This window comes from Dendrobates tinctorius, unplaced genomic scaffold (genome assembly GCF_039654945.1).
Source record: "Dendrobates tinctorius isolate UK_male_01 unplaced genomic scaffold, ASM3965494v1 ptg000285l, whole genome shotgun sequence".
Lineage (NCBI taxonomy): Eukaryota > Metazoa > Chordata > Amphibia > Anura > Dendrobatidae > Dendrobates > Dendrobates tinctorius.
Genome location: NW_027361952.1, coordinates 1,798,553 through 1,814,291, shown reverse-complemented (window position 1 = coordinate 1,814,291; position 15,739 = coordinate 1,798,553). Strand labels below are relative to the sequence as shown.

Here is a 15,739-nt window from a genome sequence, read left to right as displayed (position 1 = left end):
AAGGCAAGGTCCCGAACAAGGTGTGATCCTGTCGTCTGATCGACATGTCTTACAAGACTAAGGTCTATGGTGACTTAATGTGAGATGACGAGTTTTCAATAATTATCTACACAAATCAGCACATTTGTACACACAACTCTGTCAGTACTGTACAGCTCAGTCCCAATTATGTGCTGCTTGCTGGAGGAGCTGGAGGTTAGACCTCCATCAATCACGTATCTTGTGGGAAACCATGATTTTTGTCTGTCCTTTTAAACTGAGGAGTTAATGTACTTCCCCAAAGTAGTGCCAAGCCATATTTTTTGGTCTGTTTGTATTCAGTATATCTGTTCTCTTACAGCTGGAGAAACCTGCAGTGTTGAACAGGACCAATGTTACTCTTCTTCCATTACCAACGAGAGCGGAAACCATTCTAGCAGAAAAAATATGCAGTGTGGCCGGGTGGGGAAAAACAGAAAACATACTAAAATCAAATGCTCTTCGAGAAGTTGATGTGAAAATTGTTGACAATAAGGACTGTAAAAAAAAATACAGCAGAACAAATCTATCCATAACCGAGGACATGATGTGTGCTAGTTCCCTGAACAGTAACAGTAAAGCTGGCCCGTGTGTGGTAAGTAATGCTATGTGGAAATGCATGTTGCTAGAAAAAATGAGAATCTTGACAACTTGAAACTGAGTAAGCACACACTATAGTTTGTGAATTAATACCACACATAAAAATAGTCTAATTATTGAGACCGCCATCCTGACCACTTCCTTTGTCCATAACATGTCCCTATAAAATGTAACACACAGACATCTTTTTCTTGCTATTTTTCCAGCTCCCTCTCCACATACTACACCTCTACACAAACCATGTAGTGCTGTAACCAGTGCCATAGACAGTAATAATGCCCCCCTTTGTGCCCTGCACAGTTATAGTTCCCTACCTTTGTGCTAAACATAGTAACAGTGGCCCCTCTGTGCCCTGCTCAGTTAAAGTACCCTACTTTTATGTTGAACATAGTAACAGTGTGCTCTCTGTGCCCCTATATAGTAATACTGTTCTCTCTGTGCGTCCACATAGTAAATAGTGCTCCCTTCTTACTTATTAATAATATTGTGTATTCTTATACTACACTGCTCATAAAAATAAAGGGAACACCAAAATACTGCATCCTAGATATTACTAAATGAAATATTCCAGTTGCAAATCTTTATTCATTACATAATGGGATGTGTTGAGAACAATAAAACATAAAAATGATCAACGTAAATCAAAATTAATATACCATGGAGATATCAATTTGGAATGATACTCAAAATCAAAGTGGAAAATCAAATTACAGACTGATCCAACTTCAGTGGAAATGCCTCAAGAAAAGGAAATGATGCTCAGTAGCGTGTGTGGCCTCCACGTGCCTGTATGACCTCCCTACAACACCTAGGCATGGTACTGATGAGGTGGTGGATGTTCTCCTGAGAGATCTCCTCCCAGACCCGAACTAAAGCATCTGCCAACTCCTGGACAGTCTGTGTTGCAATGTGACGTTGGTGGATGGAGCGAGACATGATGTCCCAGATGTGCTCAGTCGGATTCAGTTCTGGGGAATGGGCCGGCCAGACCATAGCTTCAATGCCTTCATCTTGCAGGAACTGATGACACACTCCGGCCACATGAGGTCTGGCATTGTCCTGCATTAGGAGGAACCCAGGGCCACCCGCACCAGCAGATGGTCTCACAAGGGGTCTGAGGATCTCATCTAGGTACCTAATGGCAGTCAGGCTACCTCTGGCGAGCACAAGGAGGGCTATGTGGCCCTCCAAAGAAATGCCACCCCACACAATTACTTACCCACTGCCAAACCAGTCATGCTGAAGAATGTTGCAGGCAGCAGATCGCTCTCTACGGCATCTCCAGACTCTGTCACGTCTGTCACATGTGCTCAGTGTGAACTTGCTTTCATCTGTGAAGAGCACAGGGCGCCAGTGGCGAATTTGCCAATCCTGGTGTTCTGTGGCAAATGCCAAGCATCCTGCACGGTGTTGGGCTGTGAGCACAACACCCATCTGTGGACGTTGGGCACTCAGACCATCCTCATGGAGTTGGTTTCTAACCGTTTGTGCAGACACATGCACATTTGTGGCCTGCTGGAGGTCATTTTGCAGGGCTCTGGCAGTGCTCCTCCTTGCACAAAGGAGGATGTAGCAGTCATGCTGCTGGGTTTTTTGCCCTCCTATGGCCCCCTCCACGTCTCCTGGTGTACTGACCTGTCTCCTGGTAGCGCCTGCAGCCTCTGGCACTACGCTGACAGACACAGCAAACCTTCTTGCCACAGCTCGCATTAATGTGCCATCCTGGATGAGCTTGTGTGGGTTGTAGAGTCCGTCTCATGCTACCACGAGTGTGAAAGCACAACCAACTTTCAAAAGTGACCAAAACATCAGCCAGAAAGCATTGGTACTGAGATGTGGTCTGTGGTCTCCACCTGCAAACCCACTTCTTTATTGAGGGTGTCTTGATAATTGCCAATAATTTTCATCTGTTGTCTATTCCATTTGCACATCATCATGTGAAATTGATTGTCAATCAGCGTTGCTTCCTAAGTGGACAGTTTGATTTCAGAGAAGTTTGATTTACTCGGAGTTATATTCTGTTGTTTAAGTGTTCCCTTTATTTTTTTGAGCAGTGTATAATTATAGAGCCCCCTCTGTGTATAGTACCAATGTCTATCTGTGCCTCCTTATGATAAACTCCTTGTGCCTCCTTATAGTAATAATAATGACTCTCAGTACCTCTTTATAATATTTTCACCCCATGTGGTTTCTAATAATAATAATATCCTTGTGATTCCCTATAAAGATAATGTTCTTTTATACCCCCTTATAATAATACCTCCTATGACTCCTCATAATAACCCCCATACTGACTTACGGGGTTAGACAGTTGTGAGCTGGTCTTATTATGCTGTTTAGGGCCAAATAACCATGGAACTTCCCTGCCTATTAATTTCAGTTTACAGCTGTCTGCTTATCCTTTACTGGTTATTAAAAATGGCAGGGACCCTAGAAAAAATTATGTGGGGTCCCCCCTATTTTCTCACTAGGGCAATGCGAGAGCCGGATTGATTAGCGGTGATGTCAGCGCTAATCATTCCAGTTCTTGCGCTGCCCTTTGTGTGACTTGGTGGCTGTGAACCTTACTAACTTCATTGTCCATCACAGCAGTTGCAATTTTTTTCATTTATTTTTTAAATGCATGTACATAGCAGTGTATGTAAGACGAATCAGAAATCTCACATAACTGGAAGAATTTTCAAAGGAAGAATGGATGAAAATCCCTCAAACAAGAATTGAAGGACTCTTGTCTGGCTAGGAAAAGCATTTACAAGCTGTGATACTTGCCAAAGGGGGTGCTGCTGTACTAGGTGCTAGCCATTCAAGGTGCCCAAACTTTTGCATAGGCCCATTTTCCTTATTGTAACCTTTAAAATGAATTTTAGGCAAGAAAAAAAAATAGATTGTCATTTTTTACAAAGGAAATGTGTCAATTTTAACTTTAGGACTTTTAGAGATCATTTCATTTTCAAGTTGCTTAATTGTTTACAATAACAGTAGTTTTGATCAGGGGTGCCCCAACTTTTTCATGCCACTATGTATTCTCTCTCTTTGCACAGCTGTAACACCTAAACATCTGTCATTTCTATTCTGCATTCTATTCCAGTATCTGTCACATGGACGGCACATGGATGTCGCACTTTATATTCTTTGTGTGCACATGTGCGGGACCTATTGACATCCGTGCTACCGTAAAAAAAGCAAAACAGATATGTCCATTTGAACACAATGCACATGTGCACAATCCCATAGATTATGCTGCATGTGTGTTTCCAGTACGTGTGAAAACTGGTCAACACACGTAAAGGAGACACGTGTGAAGGGGGCCTAAGACTGCAGATACTGTTAAAAGTGTTGGAACTGATCATTTGACAATTGTCAGAATTGACAATCCAGCCCTGATTTGCATACGGTCCAAAACTGCTATTAATAAAAAAGTGTGATTTAGACCATGCAGTTTTTGCCTGCATGACCCATATGTATAAATCCCAACCTTCCTGGATCTAGCGGGACTGTCTCAATTTGAGCGTGGGAGGTCAGGGCTGTGTTCTGCTTTCAATCACTCTGTGCGATGTCTTCTCTCCTGCCTTCTTCATTGCTACATATTTCCTCATTCTTGGTGTGGGGTGGTATCTCTGCTCTGCAAATATTTACATTAAATTGAACAATTCTTTTTTTTTTCCTTGTGATCTGATCTCACCAGGATTCAAACCCTCATCCTGCATCATTGTAGACAGTAGGAAAAGCTGTTAGGCACAACCTGCACATTCCGGTGTGGAACATTTTTCTATACTTGAAGTTGCACTGTAGGATCTGCAGTTACAGGCAGATTGACTGGTACATAGCGATACATCTCTATATAGCAGTGCATTTCAATGCCCCTCTATTTTAGAGGGAAAATAAAAGAAAGTGTTTTTCTTCTTCCTATAAATTACTAAAAAAAAAATGAAAAACAATTACAAAAATGTCATTTTGATGCTCTTTAAAAATAAAATAAACATCACAAATCAGCCAATAACAGATATATTTGGTATCCCTGTAATCGTAACAAATCGTACAATACAGTAAACTGATTATATACGGTGATCAGTATATTGAGAAAAAAAATTAAGTGATTTATTTATTCTTTCTACATTAAATGCTTAAAAAATGTAATAAACCTGTAACGCTGAGTCCATGTTCACACGTAGCGTAAATGCATTGTTTTTCCTGCACATTTTCATCCATTCTGCACCACACGACGTGATAACAATCGTCTCTGATTATTGAGTTTTTGCTGCTTTCTTTGCCTTTTACCTCTTATTTGATGCAATTTTGGTACAGATTATTTAGTAGTACAGAAAACTTTGGATTCCAAACTTAAAAATGCAACTGCACTTTTCTCAGGCTCCACATAGAAGCTTATAGCGAAGTGCACCAAAACTGCACACTTTAATGTCTTTAGATGCACCGTGTTCAAGAGTTTTCATAAATTCACATCCACTTTGCTTGGATTTCCGTGCCATGTTCACATGAAACGTAAACGTTGCTTATTTCCTGATGCTTTTTTTCACAGAAATTCTGTGTTAACTGTCCAAACAAGTCAGATTTGATTAAAACTGAGCCGATGGTGCGTCTAAAGGCGCTGCTGAACTGTGTGACACTTGTGTTTTTTCTCTATTGGAATCGACGTGGAGCATGAAAAAAACACATTATAAAACTAATTTTTAAGTAGTGATGCTTTTCTGCATTATAAAAGATCATTAAAGCATTGCTCAAATCTGCACCAAAAATGCTTCAAAAGGGGGAAAAAGCATAAAAATATGTAGCAAAATGCAATTCGGCCTTACAGCCACAAAAAAGCAAGATGTCGGATAGTGAAGCTTACATAAAAGTGAGAATGCTCTGGCTGCTGCAACTATGAATGGATAAAAGAAAATCCATAGGTCCCAACCATCCTAAATAGAGATGAGCGAATATTTCCCGTGCTTTTACCGTATGTTACCAAATTTTTCCGATTTTATAAAATTTTGCTCGTGTTTCCAATCACGCATCCGAATGTGCCATATTCATGCCAAATTTTTGCTTGGCGATCGTTTTTCGAAAAAATTCACTGATCCTTAATCCTGAATACTGCAGGACAGTCCCAGATTTTGGTCCACATCCTGCAGTCCTGGGTAACTTCAAAATCTACCTCAGAGCTAGTGAAATCTCCCAGTGCCATATTAGAGCCGCACAGTGGATCGCCCGCAGGGCTGTGGGATACTCAGTACCGGGCCGGTGTCTTAAAGGGATAGGTGGCGGTGACCCGGTCCGTGGCCCTGGGTGTCCATGTAAAATGGGTGAAATGTAGCTGAATAAAGTTTATAGGTAGATGATTCATGACGCCACCTGTGGTCCTCGGGAAATAAGGTGTTAAGCCGACGCTGCGGTGCAGATCCTCTGGAACAGATGATGGGGCGCAGCAAAGATGTAGTAGCTCTCCACAGGTAGAGCTGTAGTCCCAGGGCAGTAGTAATAGGTGTTGAGGTAGATGGTGTAGTGTTAGGCACAGAGATGTAGCAGTGCTGAGTGGGTTGCAGGAAGGATTCAAGGAACACGACAGAGTGCAGTTTCTTTTACCTTTACTGAAAGTATAGTCCAGGATTCAGATCACAGATGGTACAGGAATTGGTCAGCCTGGAAGAAACTTGGGAATCTCTATATTCAGATGGGTTGTGTAGTCTCCTTTCTAGCGCTAATCTGAAGTACTTGCAGTTCTGAATTATACTCAAGTTCCTCTTGCTTGCTCTCACTTAGAACTCCACTCGTATGGCAGGCAGCTGTAGCCGTCTCTTTCTTGCTCACACATGTTGCTGCTGTGACTCCGAGTCTTAGGTGGGAACAGAGCATTTACAGCCTCTTGTTCCTCCGGTTTCTGCTGTGGGACCTTTAGTATCCACGCAGCCTCGGACGCCGGGGTCCGGTCAATGCGCTTCAGCTAGGAGTGAGCCTGACTTCGGCTCAATCCTTCCCAGCTCATCTCTCCACATCCACACTCTTCCCCCTCTCTGCACAATCTCACTAACTTCCTTTTCCTGGCCACAGAGAGCAGCTCCTCAGCAGTTTGGTTCAGAGCTCCCTCTGCTGGCCTGGAGTGGGAACTGTGCTGTGTGCTGGATTTACCTGATAGAGAGATGCTTCATTGCTTCCAAGCACGACATCACACTCCCTAGGAGGGAGGTAATGCCACTGTGGCGACCGTACTCCTGGGGGCGCCACAATAGCTTGTATCCCTTTCTACTCTGTAAAAGTTAAAAGGTATCCACAAATGTACAAAGGCCAATTTGTGTGGGATACTGGTAGTAATGTTCCTGTTAAACAACATGCAGTCAGAAAATGTGCTGTGCAAGCCCTGCTTGTTTGTGCAAATAACTGCATGTAGTTCTGGAATGTGTCAATGCACAGTGTGGCCTTACCCTTAGTGCAAGTGCAGATGGCTGTTGACTCTCCCAGCTGAAAGAATCAAGCTGGTGGTGCAAAGGACACTCTGATCAAACTCTCATCAGTGTCAGCACAGTGTGATCGGATTCTCTTGTATGAGGAGAATATGTCATCAGAGTTCAGTATGATGTTTTACACGCACTCATTGAGTTGCATGGCCAAATTCTATCCGAATACCAGATCAAACTTTGGGTATGCAGCAACTTATTCCTCGGACATCTCTGTTAAAAGAAAATATCAGACATATGCAAAACTCCATAGACTAACATTGGTCCGAGTGCAATGTTTTGTCGTATCGCGCTTGGAACATAAATAAGCTTGTTTAAACCAGCCCTTAGGGAACCTGTGTGCGTGCAATAGAAAGGCAGAAAAATCAACTGTGTCCTGCATTTACAAGAAGCTTGAAATGAATGTGTCCTCTGATCTGTTCCAGGGTGACTCCGGCGGTCCATTGATCTGTGAAGGAAAATATGTCGGCATTGTCGCATGTGGAACATGTAATTGTGGCAACCCAGCATTTCCAGCAGTCTTCACACGACTTACAAAAGGTTATCTCGATTGGATTAGAGCCACGATCGCCAGGGATTACTCTGACACATTATAAATATATTCTGCAGAAAATAAGAGCTGGAATCTGTCCAAAAATGGTCCAGACGTATGGCTCTAATGGGTCTATAGTGTATAATAACCCAACACATGACAAGAATCCAGGAAAATATACACACAAGCACCATGGGGAGTGACCAGTAAATGTAGAGCTGGACACATGTCCAGAAGTATGCCCAACATAAATTCTATAACTTTTCTCTTACCTTTTGTCCATCTACGTTGCCCCCAAAAGAATATCCACCAAGATGTATAAATGTATTTACAATGGTGATGTATGTAACTGTGTTTTGATAACTCAAAAGTGTGTATGTGTCAGGAACATATCATATGTGTGAACATATCCTTATATACAAAACCACTAGTCTATAATGTATGTCTCTTCACTAGAAGTTTATCAGTTCTGAGGAAGTCGTATTTTGAAACCAGTTATATCATCCACCAGAAAAAAATATTTTTCATACTCACTCCCAGTTTAGATATAATGAATATACAGTATGTCCATTTCACATGTTGTTGAATTCTGATGCAAAATACCCATAGCCCCTCCTTGGAGTATATGCTCTGGACACAAATGGACCTCATGGTTGTTGACTTCTTGGCAGAACCTTGGCTTGGTCCCTGGAGGTTCCTCCAGCTTTTGTTGCTCTTGCTTAGTTTATCGGATTTGAGTAATGCTTTTCTTAAATGATGTTTTATTTGTGCTTCATGCCATAAGAGCTTTTTATGTAAAATGTAATACAGACCAATTTAGATAAAACCACAATAAACACAATCATGATTTCTGATGTCCTGTTATTACTTATTCAGTTCATGCATACATCTTCAGACTGGTGCACAGAGTTTCACCAATGGAAAAGAATTTGAGGGGACACCTTCCAACTAAATTGAGTAATTTAGTATGCTCAATTTTATGAAAAATGTTTTAATAAAATACAGAGTTAGAAAAATATAGGGCAGCATGCAGCAACATTTTTACAAATAAAATGATTGACACTATGACAAAACCTGACAGACCCCATTATAAATAACCTAATGTTGAGCTGTCAGTCAGTGGCAGGGTGTGGTTACAGCTGTCACTAACTATGCACTGAGCAGTGACTGAAGCCATACCAGCTCACCCCTATTACTGAAAGTCCGAGGCTTCCGGGAGGAATAATGTTCAATTCCTCCCAACAGCAGGGCTTTCATTGCAGCGACGAGGCAGCTTCAGAACATATTAACCTGCTGATTAACCCTATATCTGCAGATTTATAGCATTTTTTACATACCAGGTTGATAAAAAAATGAAAAAAAAACCAACACACTGCAATGTAAAATTGACTTGCTGTTTATTCTGTCTTTTCATCTTCTCTTAAACGCATCAGACTTTCAAACATGTGAAGCGTTTAAAAGAAGTGATCTGACCTTCTTCAGGGGCCTTCTGCTTGCAAGAAGCTCAATGCAATTTAGAAAAAACAAGTTTGCCAACAGATACACTGATTGATAGATTGTTCTACATGGATAGGCTGCCACTGTTCTCGGCAGCTAAGGTCCTCTTTACACAAGAGAATGCACGGCTAAGAACAATCATCTATTGTTGAAACCCAGATATCATTTCACACTATGAGCAAGCAGTTTGGCAGCTGATCGGTAGCCTGTTTAGACTGCTCGATTATTGTGAAATCCTTTGGAAGCGATGGCCGGGGGACCACCACAATGCAGGGAGACTACAGTACACAAGATGAGGTGCAAACAACAAATGGTTAATTTATTTACAGGCAAGGAATGCAGGGTTAGGAAAGAGTAAACAGGGGTATGCAATGACATAAAACATTTTACAGAAGAGATATTCTCAGGCTGGACCGTACAAATGGCATGGTGCACCAACTATTACAGATCGGTGTATTTCTCCAAAAGCAAAACAATGCAATAAAGTATAGTATGCTGCTGCTCTAACTCTAGCCTGACTGGCCGCTGCTACTCCAGCCACATAGTTACTGTTTATTGCAGCCTATCCCAAGCCCTAAACATGTGCGCACACGGGGTTTACACTCACAGTAAAGTTGGTGTTGAAGTTCCTTTCTGGGGGCCCCCTGCAGTTCTTTGCAAGATGATGCGACGTGCTCCCTGGAAGCTTTGTGCAACGTGGTCTTGTCCTTGTGTGAAGATCCCGAGCCTGTTCCTTCCTTGTATATCTTCATGGCTCCTTGCAGTAACACAGGAAAAACCACCTTTGTTATCCCCAGAAGGGTATACACAATCCCACAGGTTCAGTCAGTTATAAGCTGCACGCTTTTCTCCTCACAGAATCCAGCATGCCAGCTTCCCCCAGACTCCAAGCTCAGAACACTCTCTGGAAACACAGCCGCTCCCCTCTACTAGCAGGCAGAATAAAACAAAAACAGTCTTATTGCAGGGGAGATCCGAATGTCCAATTTCTCTAGCCAAGGGGGTTCTGTCTCTTAAAGTGGCAGTTTGTCTCTGCTGTCCATAGAAATGCCACCCCCTTACACTTTTTCCTAGAGAATCTCGCTCATGGTAAACATGTAGTGTAAATTCACCTTAAAAATACCAGTCCTCCAAACAAAGTTTGTTGATTGAGTCTAAAAGTGGTGCAATAAGTAAAGACCCCATAAACATTAGATGGCCATTGGCAAAACAATGTTTAGTATCCCAGACATCTTGGCTGGCTCTCCAATAAACATTAGCGATCACTCTGTCATCTGTCCTGTGTTCTCTATGGAAGAGGTGTCAAGAGAACAAAAAGGATCAGCAGTCTGAAATTGGAGATATCAGATTCTTTACTTCCTCAACAATCAATTTTCCAGAGGCTGACTGTCCCAACTGCCGGGTTCGACAGACAATTGTCTATTATGAACGAGGTGGAGATCCCATTCCTGACACCTTTTCTGTGTGTTTTTCTGCAGGTCGGTCTCTGGCACCTTCTGCTGAGCACCTAGTCCATAAGCATGTGCGGCCGGAACAAACAAGGTCACAACACTTTCGACGTTCACCATGGGTGAGCAGGTATACACCGGAAAAGTGGACCATAGTCGTCTATCCGGCACCCACCTGGTTTTCCCTCTGAGGCACGTGTGCTGTACTCATGGTTGCGGCACACACAGCACCCCGCTCTCTGCTAGCTACCGGGTATACTGCGCTTCTCCCTCTGTTGTCCCCGCTGCTGTTGGCGGGAGTCCCTTCTCACAGGCTGGTCTCACCCCTTCTGCGGATGCGACATGCCACAGGTTTTCAATCTGCTTGCGAAATAGGTGGCACTTCCGAGGTTTCACTTTCAGGCCGTGCTTCTGCAGCCAACTCAGCACCTGTTCCAGCTATTGTAAATGCTCTTCAAAGGTGGCAGCATAGACGATGATGTCATCTAGATAGATGAGGGTAGCTTCAAAGTTCAGGGTCCCCCAAACATCTCTCCATCAATCGTTGAAAGGTCCCGGGTGCATTGGTAAGGCCAAAAGGCATCAGATTGAACTTGAACAATCCCATAGGCAGTATGGATGCAGTCTTTGCTCAGACATGAGCACTTGCCAGTTCCCACTGGCCAGATCCAATGATGAGAAGTAGTTTGCTATTCCCAGAGCTGTCAGGTACTCCTCAATGGGGGCGGCCCACGAGCTGTGGCTCTCTCTGATGACCCAACTCTAGCATATGCGCCAGCATCTCCTTCATCTCCTGGTAACTTTGTGGTGGGATTTGTCGATATCGTTCCTGAATGGGTGCGGTGTTTCCCGTTGGAATCTCATGGGTAATGGCTGTGGTGCAGCCAAAATCATCTTCATGATGGGCAAAGAGCACTGCTTCCACTTCTTGTACCTGTTGTGGTGAGAGTTCCGTTAGTTCAGCCCGCAGCTGCTCCAGGATTCAGTGTCCTTCCTTAAGGTCATTAGGGAGTGTTTCAGGGGACACCGCCACAGCCAATGTCCAGGGATCTCCTTGTTTCACCATCAATTGAATGGCCTCTGGTAGTATCAACTCTTCTGGCATACCCATTATCTGAGCTAATTCACTTTTTGGTGGGAGCGTAAGACTATCCTCTCCTAGGTTGAGGACCGTGGGGTCGCCATGCATCTTCTCTAGAATTTGTAACACCTTGGTAAAGGTGTGTCACTCATGTGGGGGCCGAAACATGACGGAGCACTTCGCTTCTCCATCCAGAGCAATTTCTGCCAGCATCGTGGGGGTCATGGGGTGCATTCTCAACATGCCCTTGACCCGCTCATTCCAGTCTCATCGGGACCAGTACCGTCATGAACTAACGTCCGTGCAATGAGGAGCCCTACCCCCAGTTTTAGTTGTTCCATTAAAGCGGGCTCTATCGGAACTTCCACTCCTTCAAGAGGGGTGCAGGCTCAGATGGGCAAAGTGAGCATTCTGACCTGGGGGTAACATAGTAACATAGTAACATAGTTATTAAGGTTGAAGGGAGACTTTAAGTCCATCTAGTTCAACCCATATCCTATCCTAACTTGCCCTAACATGTTGATCCAGAGGAAGGCAAAAAAAAACCATGTGGCAACAGTAAGCTTCACATTGGGGAAAAAAATTCCTTCCTGACTCTACATACGGCAATCAGACTAGCTGCCTGGATCAACGCAATATTAAGGAGACTAGTGTATATACCCTGTAATATTATACTTTTCAAGAAAGGCATCCAGTCCCTTCTTAAATTTTAGTAGTGAATCACTCATTACAACATCATATGGCATAGAGTTCCACAGTCTCACTGCTCTTACAGTAAAGAATCCGCGTCTGTGAGTATGCTTAAACCTTCTTTCCTCCAGACGTAGAGGATGCCCCCTTGTCCCCGTCACAGGTCTAAGAGTAAAAAGATCATTAGAAAGGTCTTTGTATTGTCCCCACATATATTTATACATTGTAATAAGATCACCCCTAAGCCTTCGATTCTCCAAACTAAATAACCCCAAGTGTAACGAGATTACAGCAGCTGGAACGATCACCTTCTCCAATGTCTTTCCTTCACTTGACTTCTCTTGGGCTTGAGCCACCCGTATCAACTGCTGAAACACCTTTCTCTGGGGTGTGAGGGCTCCATCGATTTAAGAACACATCTGCAGACCCATTGGCCAAGATTCTCTCGAGTTCCTTCAACACATTCATTCCTAAAGTCACAGTGGGACCATCGCCTGAATCCGCGGTGGTTAACACAACCCCCTTCCGACCCACATCTTTTCCACACAAGATGATTTGCATCCAGACCACCCCTGTGACCGAGATGGACAACTGATTAGCTGCATTCATTTTAATTACTGGATCCCATTCAGGTCGCATTGCCTCGGGAAAATGGCATCTGAAATAAGTCTCGGGCATTGTAGTCACTTGAGACCCGATATAAACTAAACAGCAGATGGCCTGACCATACATTTCTGCCCATACAAGAGGACTGAGAGACACTAAACTTGTGGGACTTTCTTTTCTCCTTCTTGACTGCTCAGGCTCCGGGCGGCATCTCCCAGCCACGGATCCTACTAGTTTAATGGGCGGCAGTTAGGAGATCTCCCCCGGCGTGCGCATCCAGAGGCAAAATGTCCAATTTCTCCACATGCAAAGCAGATTGGCGGTCCTTCTGTGCGAGATTGTCTCCTTTCCTGGTGAGGCATGGAATTAATTCGAGCTCTGGAGGGAGCCGGGGCTAGGGGAGATTTCTTTCTTAACCTGGACCATTCTTCTCGCATATCCCGGATTTCCTTCTGGATTTTGCTCACCCAACTTGGTTCAGTTGCAAGCGGACCAGATACCTCCCCGCTTCAGACCTTCCCTGCCGAGGCTGTTACTCCCTGCTTTTGCTCGCGTGCACGTGCCTCTGCCCCAACCTCCAAGAAGGACATACGTGGATTAACTCGCAAGCACTCCCGCAAAGCCTGTTTAAGCAGCATATCTCTAAAGCCTGCCACTAGCTGGTCTCTCAAAACTATGTCAGAAGGCCCTACGCCTACATCATCCCGCTTAGCGATCACAGGATGGATCTCCTGCAGTGCGTTCATGTATTTGGTCACAGACTACCCCTCCCTTTGGACATGGCTAAACAAGCGCATGCGCAATTCTCCATCGTCCGTGGGGTCGCCATGCATCTCCTCTAGAATTTGTAACACCTTGGTAAAGGTGTGTCACTCATGTGGGGGCCGAAACATGACGGAGCACTTCGCTTCTCCATCCAGAGCAATTTCTGCCAGCATCGTGGGGGTCATGGGGTGCATTCTCAACATGCCCTTGACCCGCTCATTCCAGTCTCATAATAAAGTGTTGCTACCTGTGAACTTAGGGAGGTTGCTCAACATTTCCCCAGCTGTATATTGGCCTTTGGGGCACCCACAGCTGCTTGGTCTGTCACTTCTATGCCTGTGGACTGCATCCTGATGACTATGCCAAGTGTAAGCAGGTTGCGGGATGCAGTGACAGGCAGAAGGCAGAGCAAGGGTTAATCAGTTGAACAGTTTTAATTTAACGGGATGAACTCCTCACAGGGAGATGAAGGGTTATATGGGAGAATAGCAGTTCGATTATAAAGGATAAACAAAACAATAGCAGTTCTTTGGTACACGTAGCGTGCCGTGTGTCCTTCAGGTTACAGGCACTGATTGGGGGGTTGATAGCGCCAACAACTGCTGGCACGGTGCTAATCTATGGAGATTTTGTTGAAAACGGCAGTTCGTCTTCTGGCGGCAGCGGTTGGTCTCGGGCACCTTCCACTGAGCTCCTAGTCCATGAGCATATGCGGCCGGAACAAACAAGGCAGCAACAATTTCAGGGTTCACAGTGGGCAAGCAGGTATGCACCGGTGAAGTGGGCCACAGTCTTCTATCCGGCACCCGGTTCTCAGTCTGAGGCACGTGCGCTATACTCACGGTTGCGGCACACATGGCACCCCACTCTCTGCTAGCTACCGGGTATACTGCGCTTCTCCCTCAGTAGTTCCTGCTGCTGTCGGCGGGAGTCCCAGGGCACAGGCCGGTGCAGTCCCGTATCTCAAGGGATAGAGCGCACCTTTTTCTGTCCTGCGCACTGCCTGTTCCCCCCAAGACTGACTGTTTTTGCGCTCGCTGTGGCTGTGACCACTTAGCCACACCCCCTGCTTCCGAGTGCAAAAGGTCTGTCTGGTCTCTTACTTTTTCTCCTGGACAACAGAGGAGATAGCCCTGGCAGTTCCGGACCCTGAAAAAGACAGGTACCCAAGTCCTGGTTCTCCTCCTTACACAAGTTGTCAGGAAAGAAGTGGTTCTCCCATTCTTGTCCAGCAACCTCAGATCACTGTCATGGCCATGGGACTGCGATGTGCAAATAAATTCACACCTACTCTTCTCTTACTAAGCTTAGCACACACCACTTAATACAAGTAAGGGCATCTTTAGCAATATGTAGACCAGAAATTTAAATTTAAAAAATGCCAGTTATACCACTAGTGTGCTTAATAAATTATTTAATTCAACAGAAGCCAGACTCTTCCACTTAAAAATTTTCATTATGGTATATGCACACAACATCTTTTAAACTTAGCTAAACCTGCCAAGTTTTTCAAGAGGAACTCACTTCAGGAAATGGCAGGGATCCGTCCTCTGCTTCCTGCCCTGTGCTTTCTGTCTAACACAAGCGTGTGTGTGGCGCCCCTGAGGGTCCAGTCACCACAGAGGTACTGCACCTCAACCAGAGGTGTAGTATTCCACCTTTCAGGTAAGATGGAGACACCTGACCTGGCTCTGACATAACACTGCATCCACCACACACCATAGCAGCAGGAGCTCCTTCAATCCTGCTAGCTAGGAAAGAGGGTTAGAAGGTGGATGGAGCTTAGATCAAGAGTGGGAGAATACTAGGGAAGTAAGGAGCAGTCTTCCCTTAGGGGAAGAAGGTGAAGGACGTGCATAGGCAACCTTCCCATAGGGGAAGGAGAGAAGAGATAGAATTGTACAGCAGACTCCTAGGCTGGAGGAGCTGCTGGTACGGACAGAAGGATTGAAGGAAGCTCCCTGAAGGGGAAAGGGATTCCCAGAGGCACGGGCTGAACGAGTGCTACCCGTTGGACTCGTTCCACGCTGACGGACGTCAGGTGGGGGAA

At 44.6% G+C, this 15,739-nt stretch overlaps 1 protein-coding gene across 1 annotated transcript in view; it reads left to right on the top strand.

Moving 5' to 3' along the window:
• LOC141072655 (granzyme A-like) overlaps window positions 1-8,456 on the top strand; it is a 111,290-nt gene extending 102,834 nt beyond the window's left edge. Inside the window, exons 4-5 of the mRNA XM_073559954.1 lie at window positions 341-613; window positions 7,496-8,456. Coding sequence (XP_073416055.1) covers window positions 341-613; window positions 7,496-7,666 — 444 coding nt within the window. The 3' untranslated portion in view covers window positions 7,667-8,456. The remainder of the gene's footprint in view (window positions 1-340; window positions 614-7,495) is intronic.
• Window positions 8,457-15,739: the final 7,283 nt, after the last annotated feature.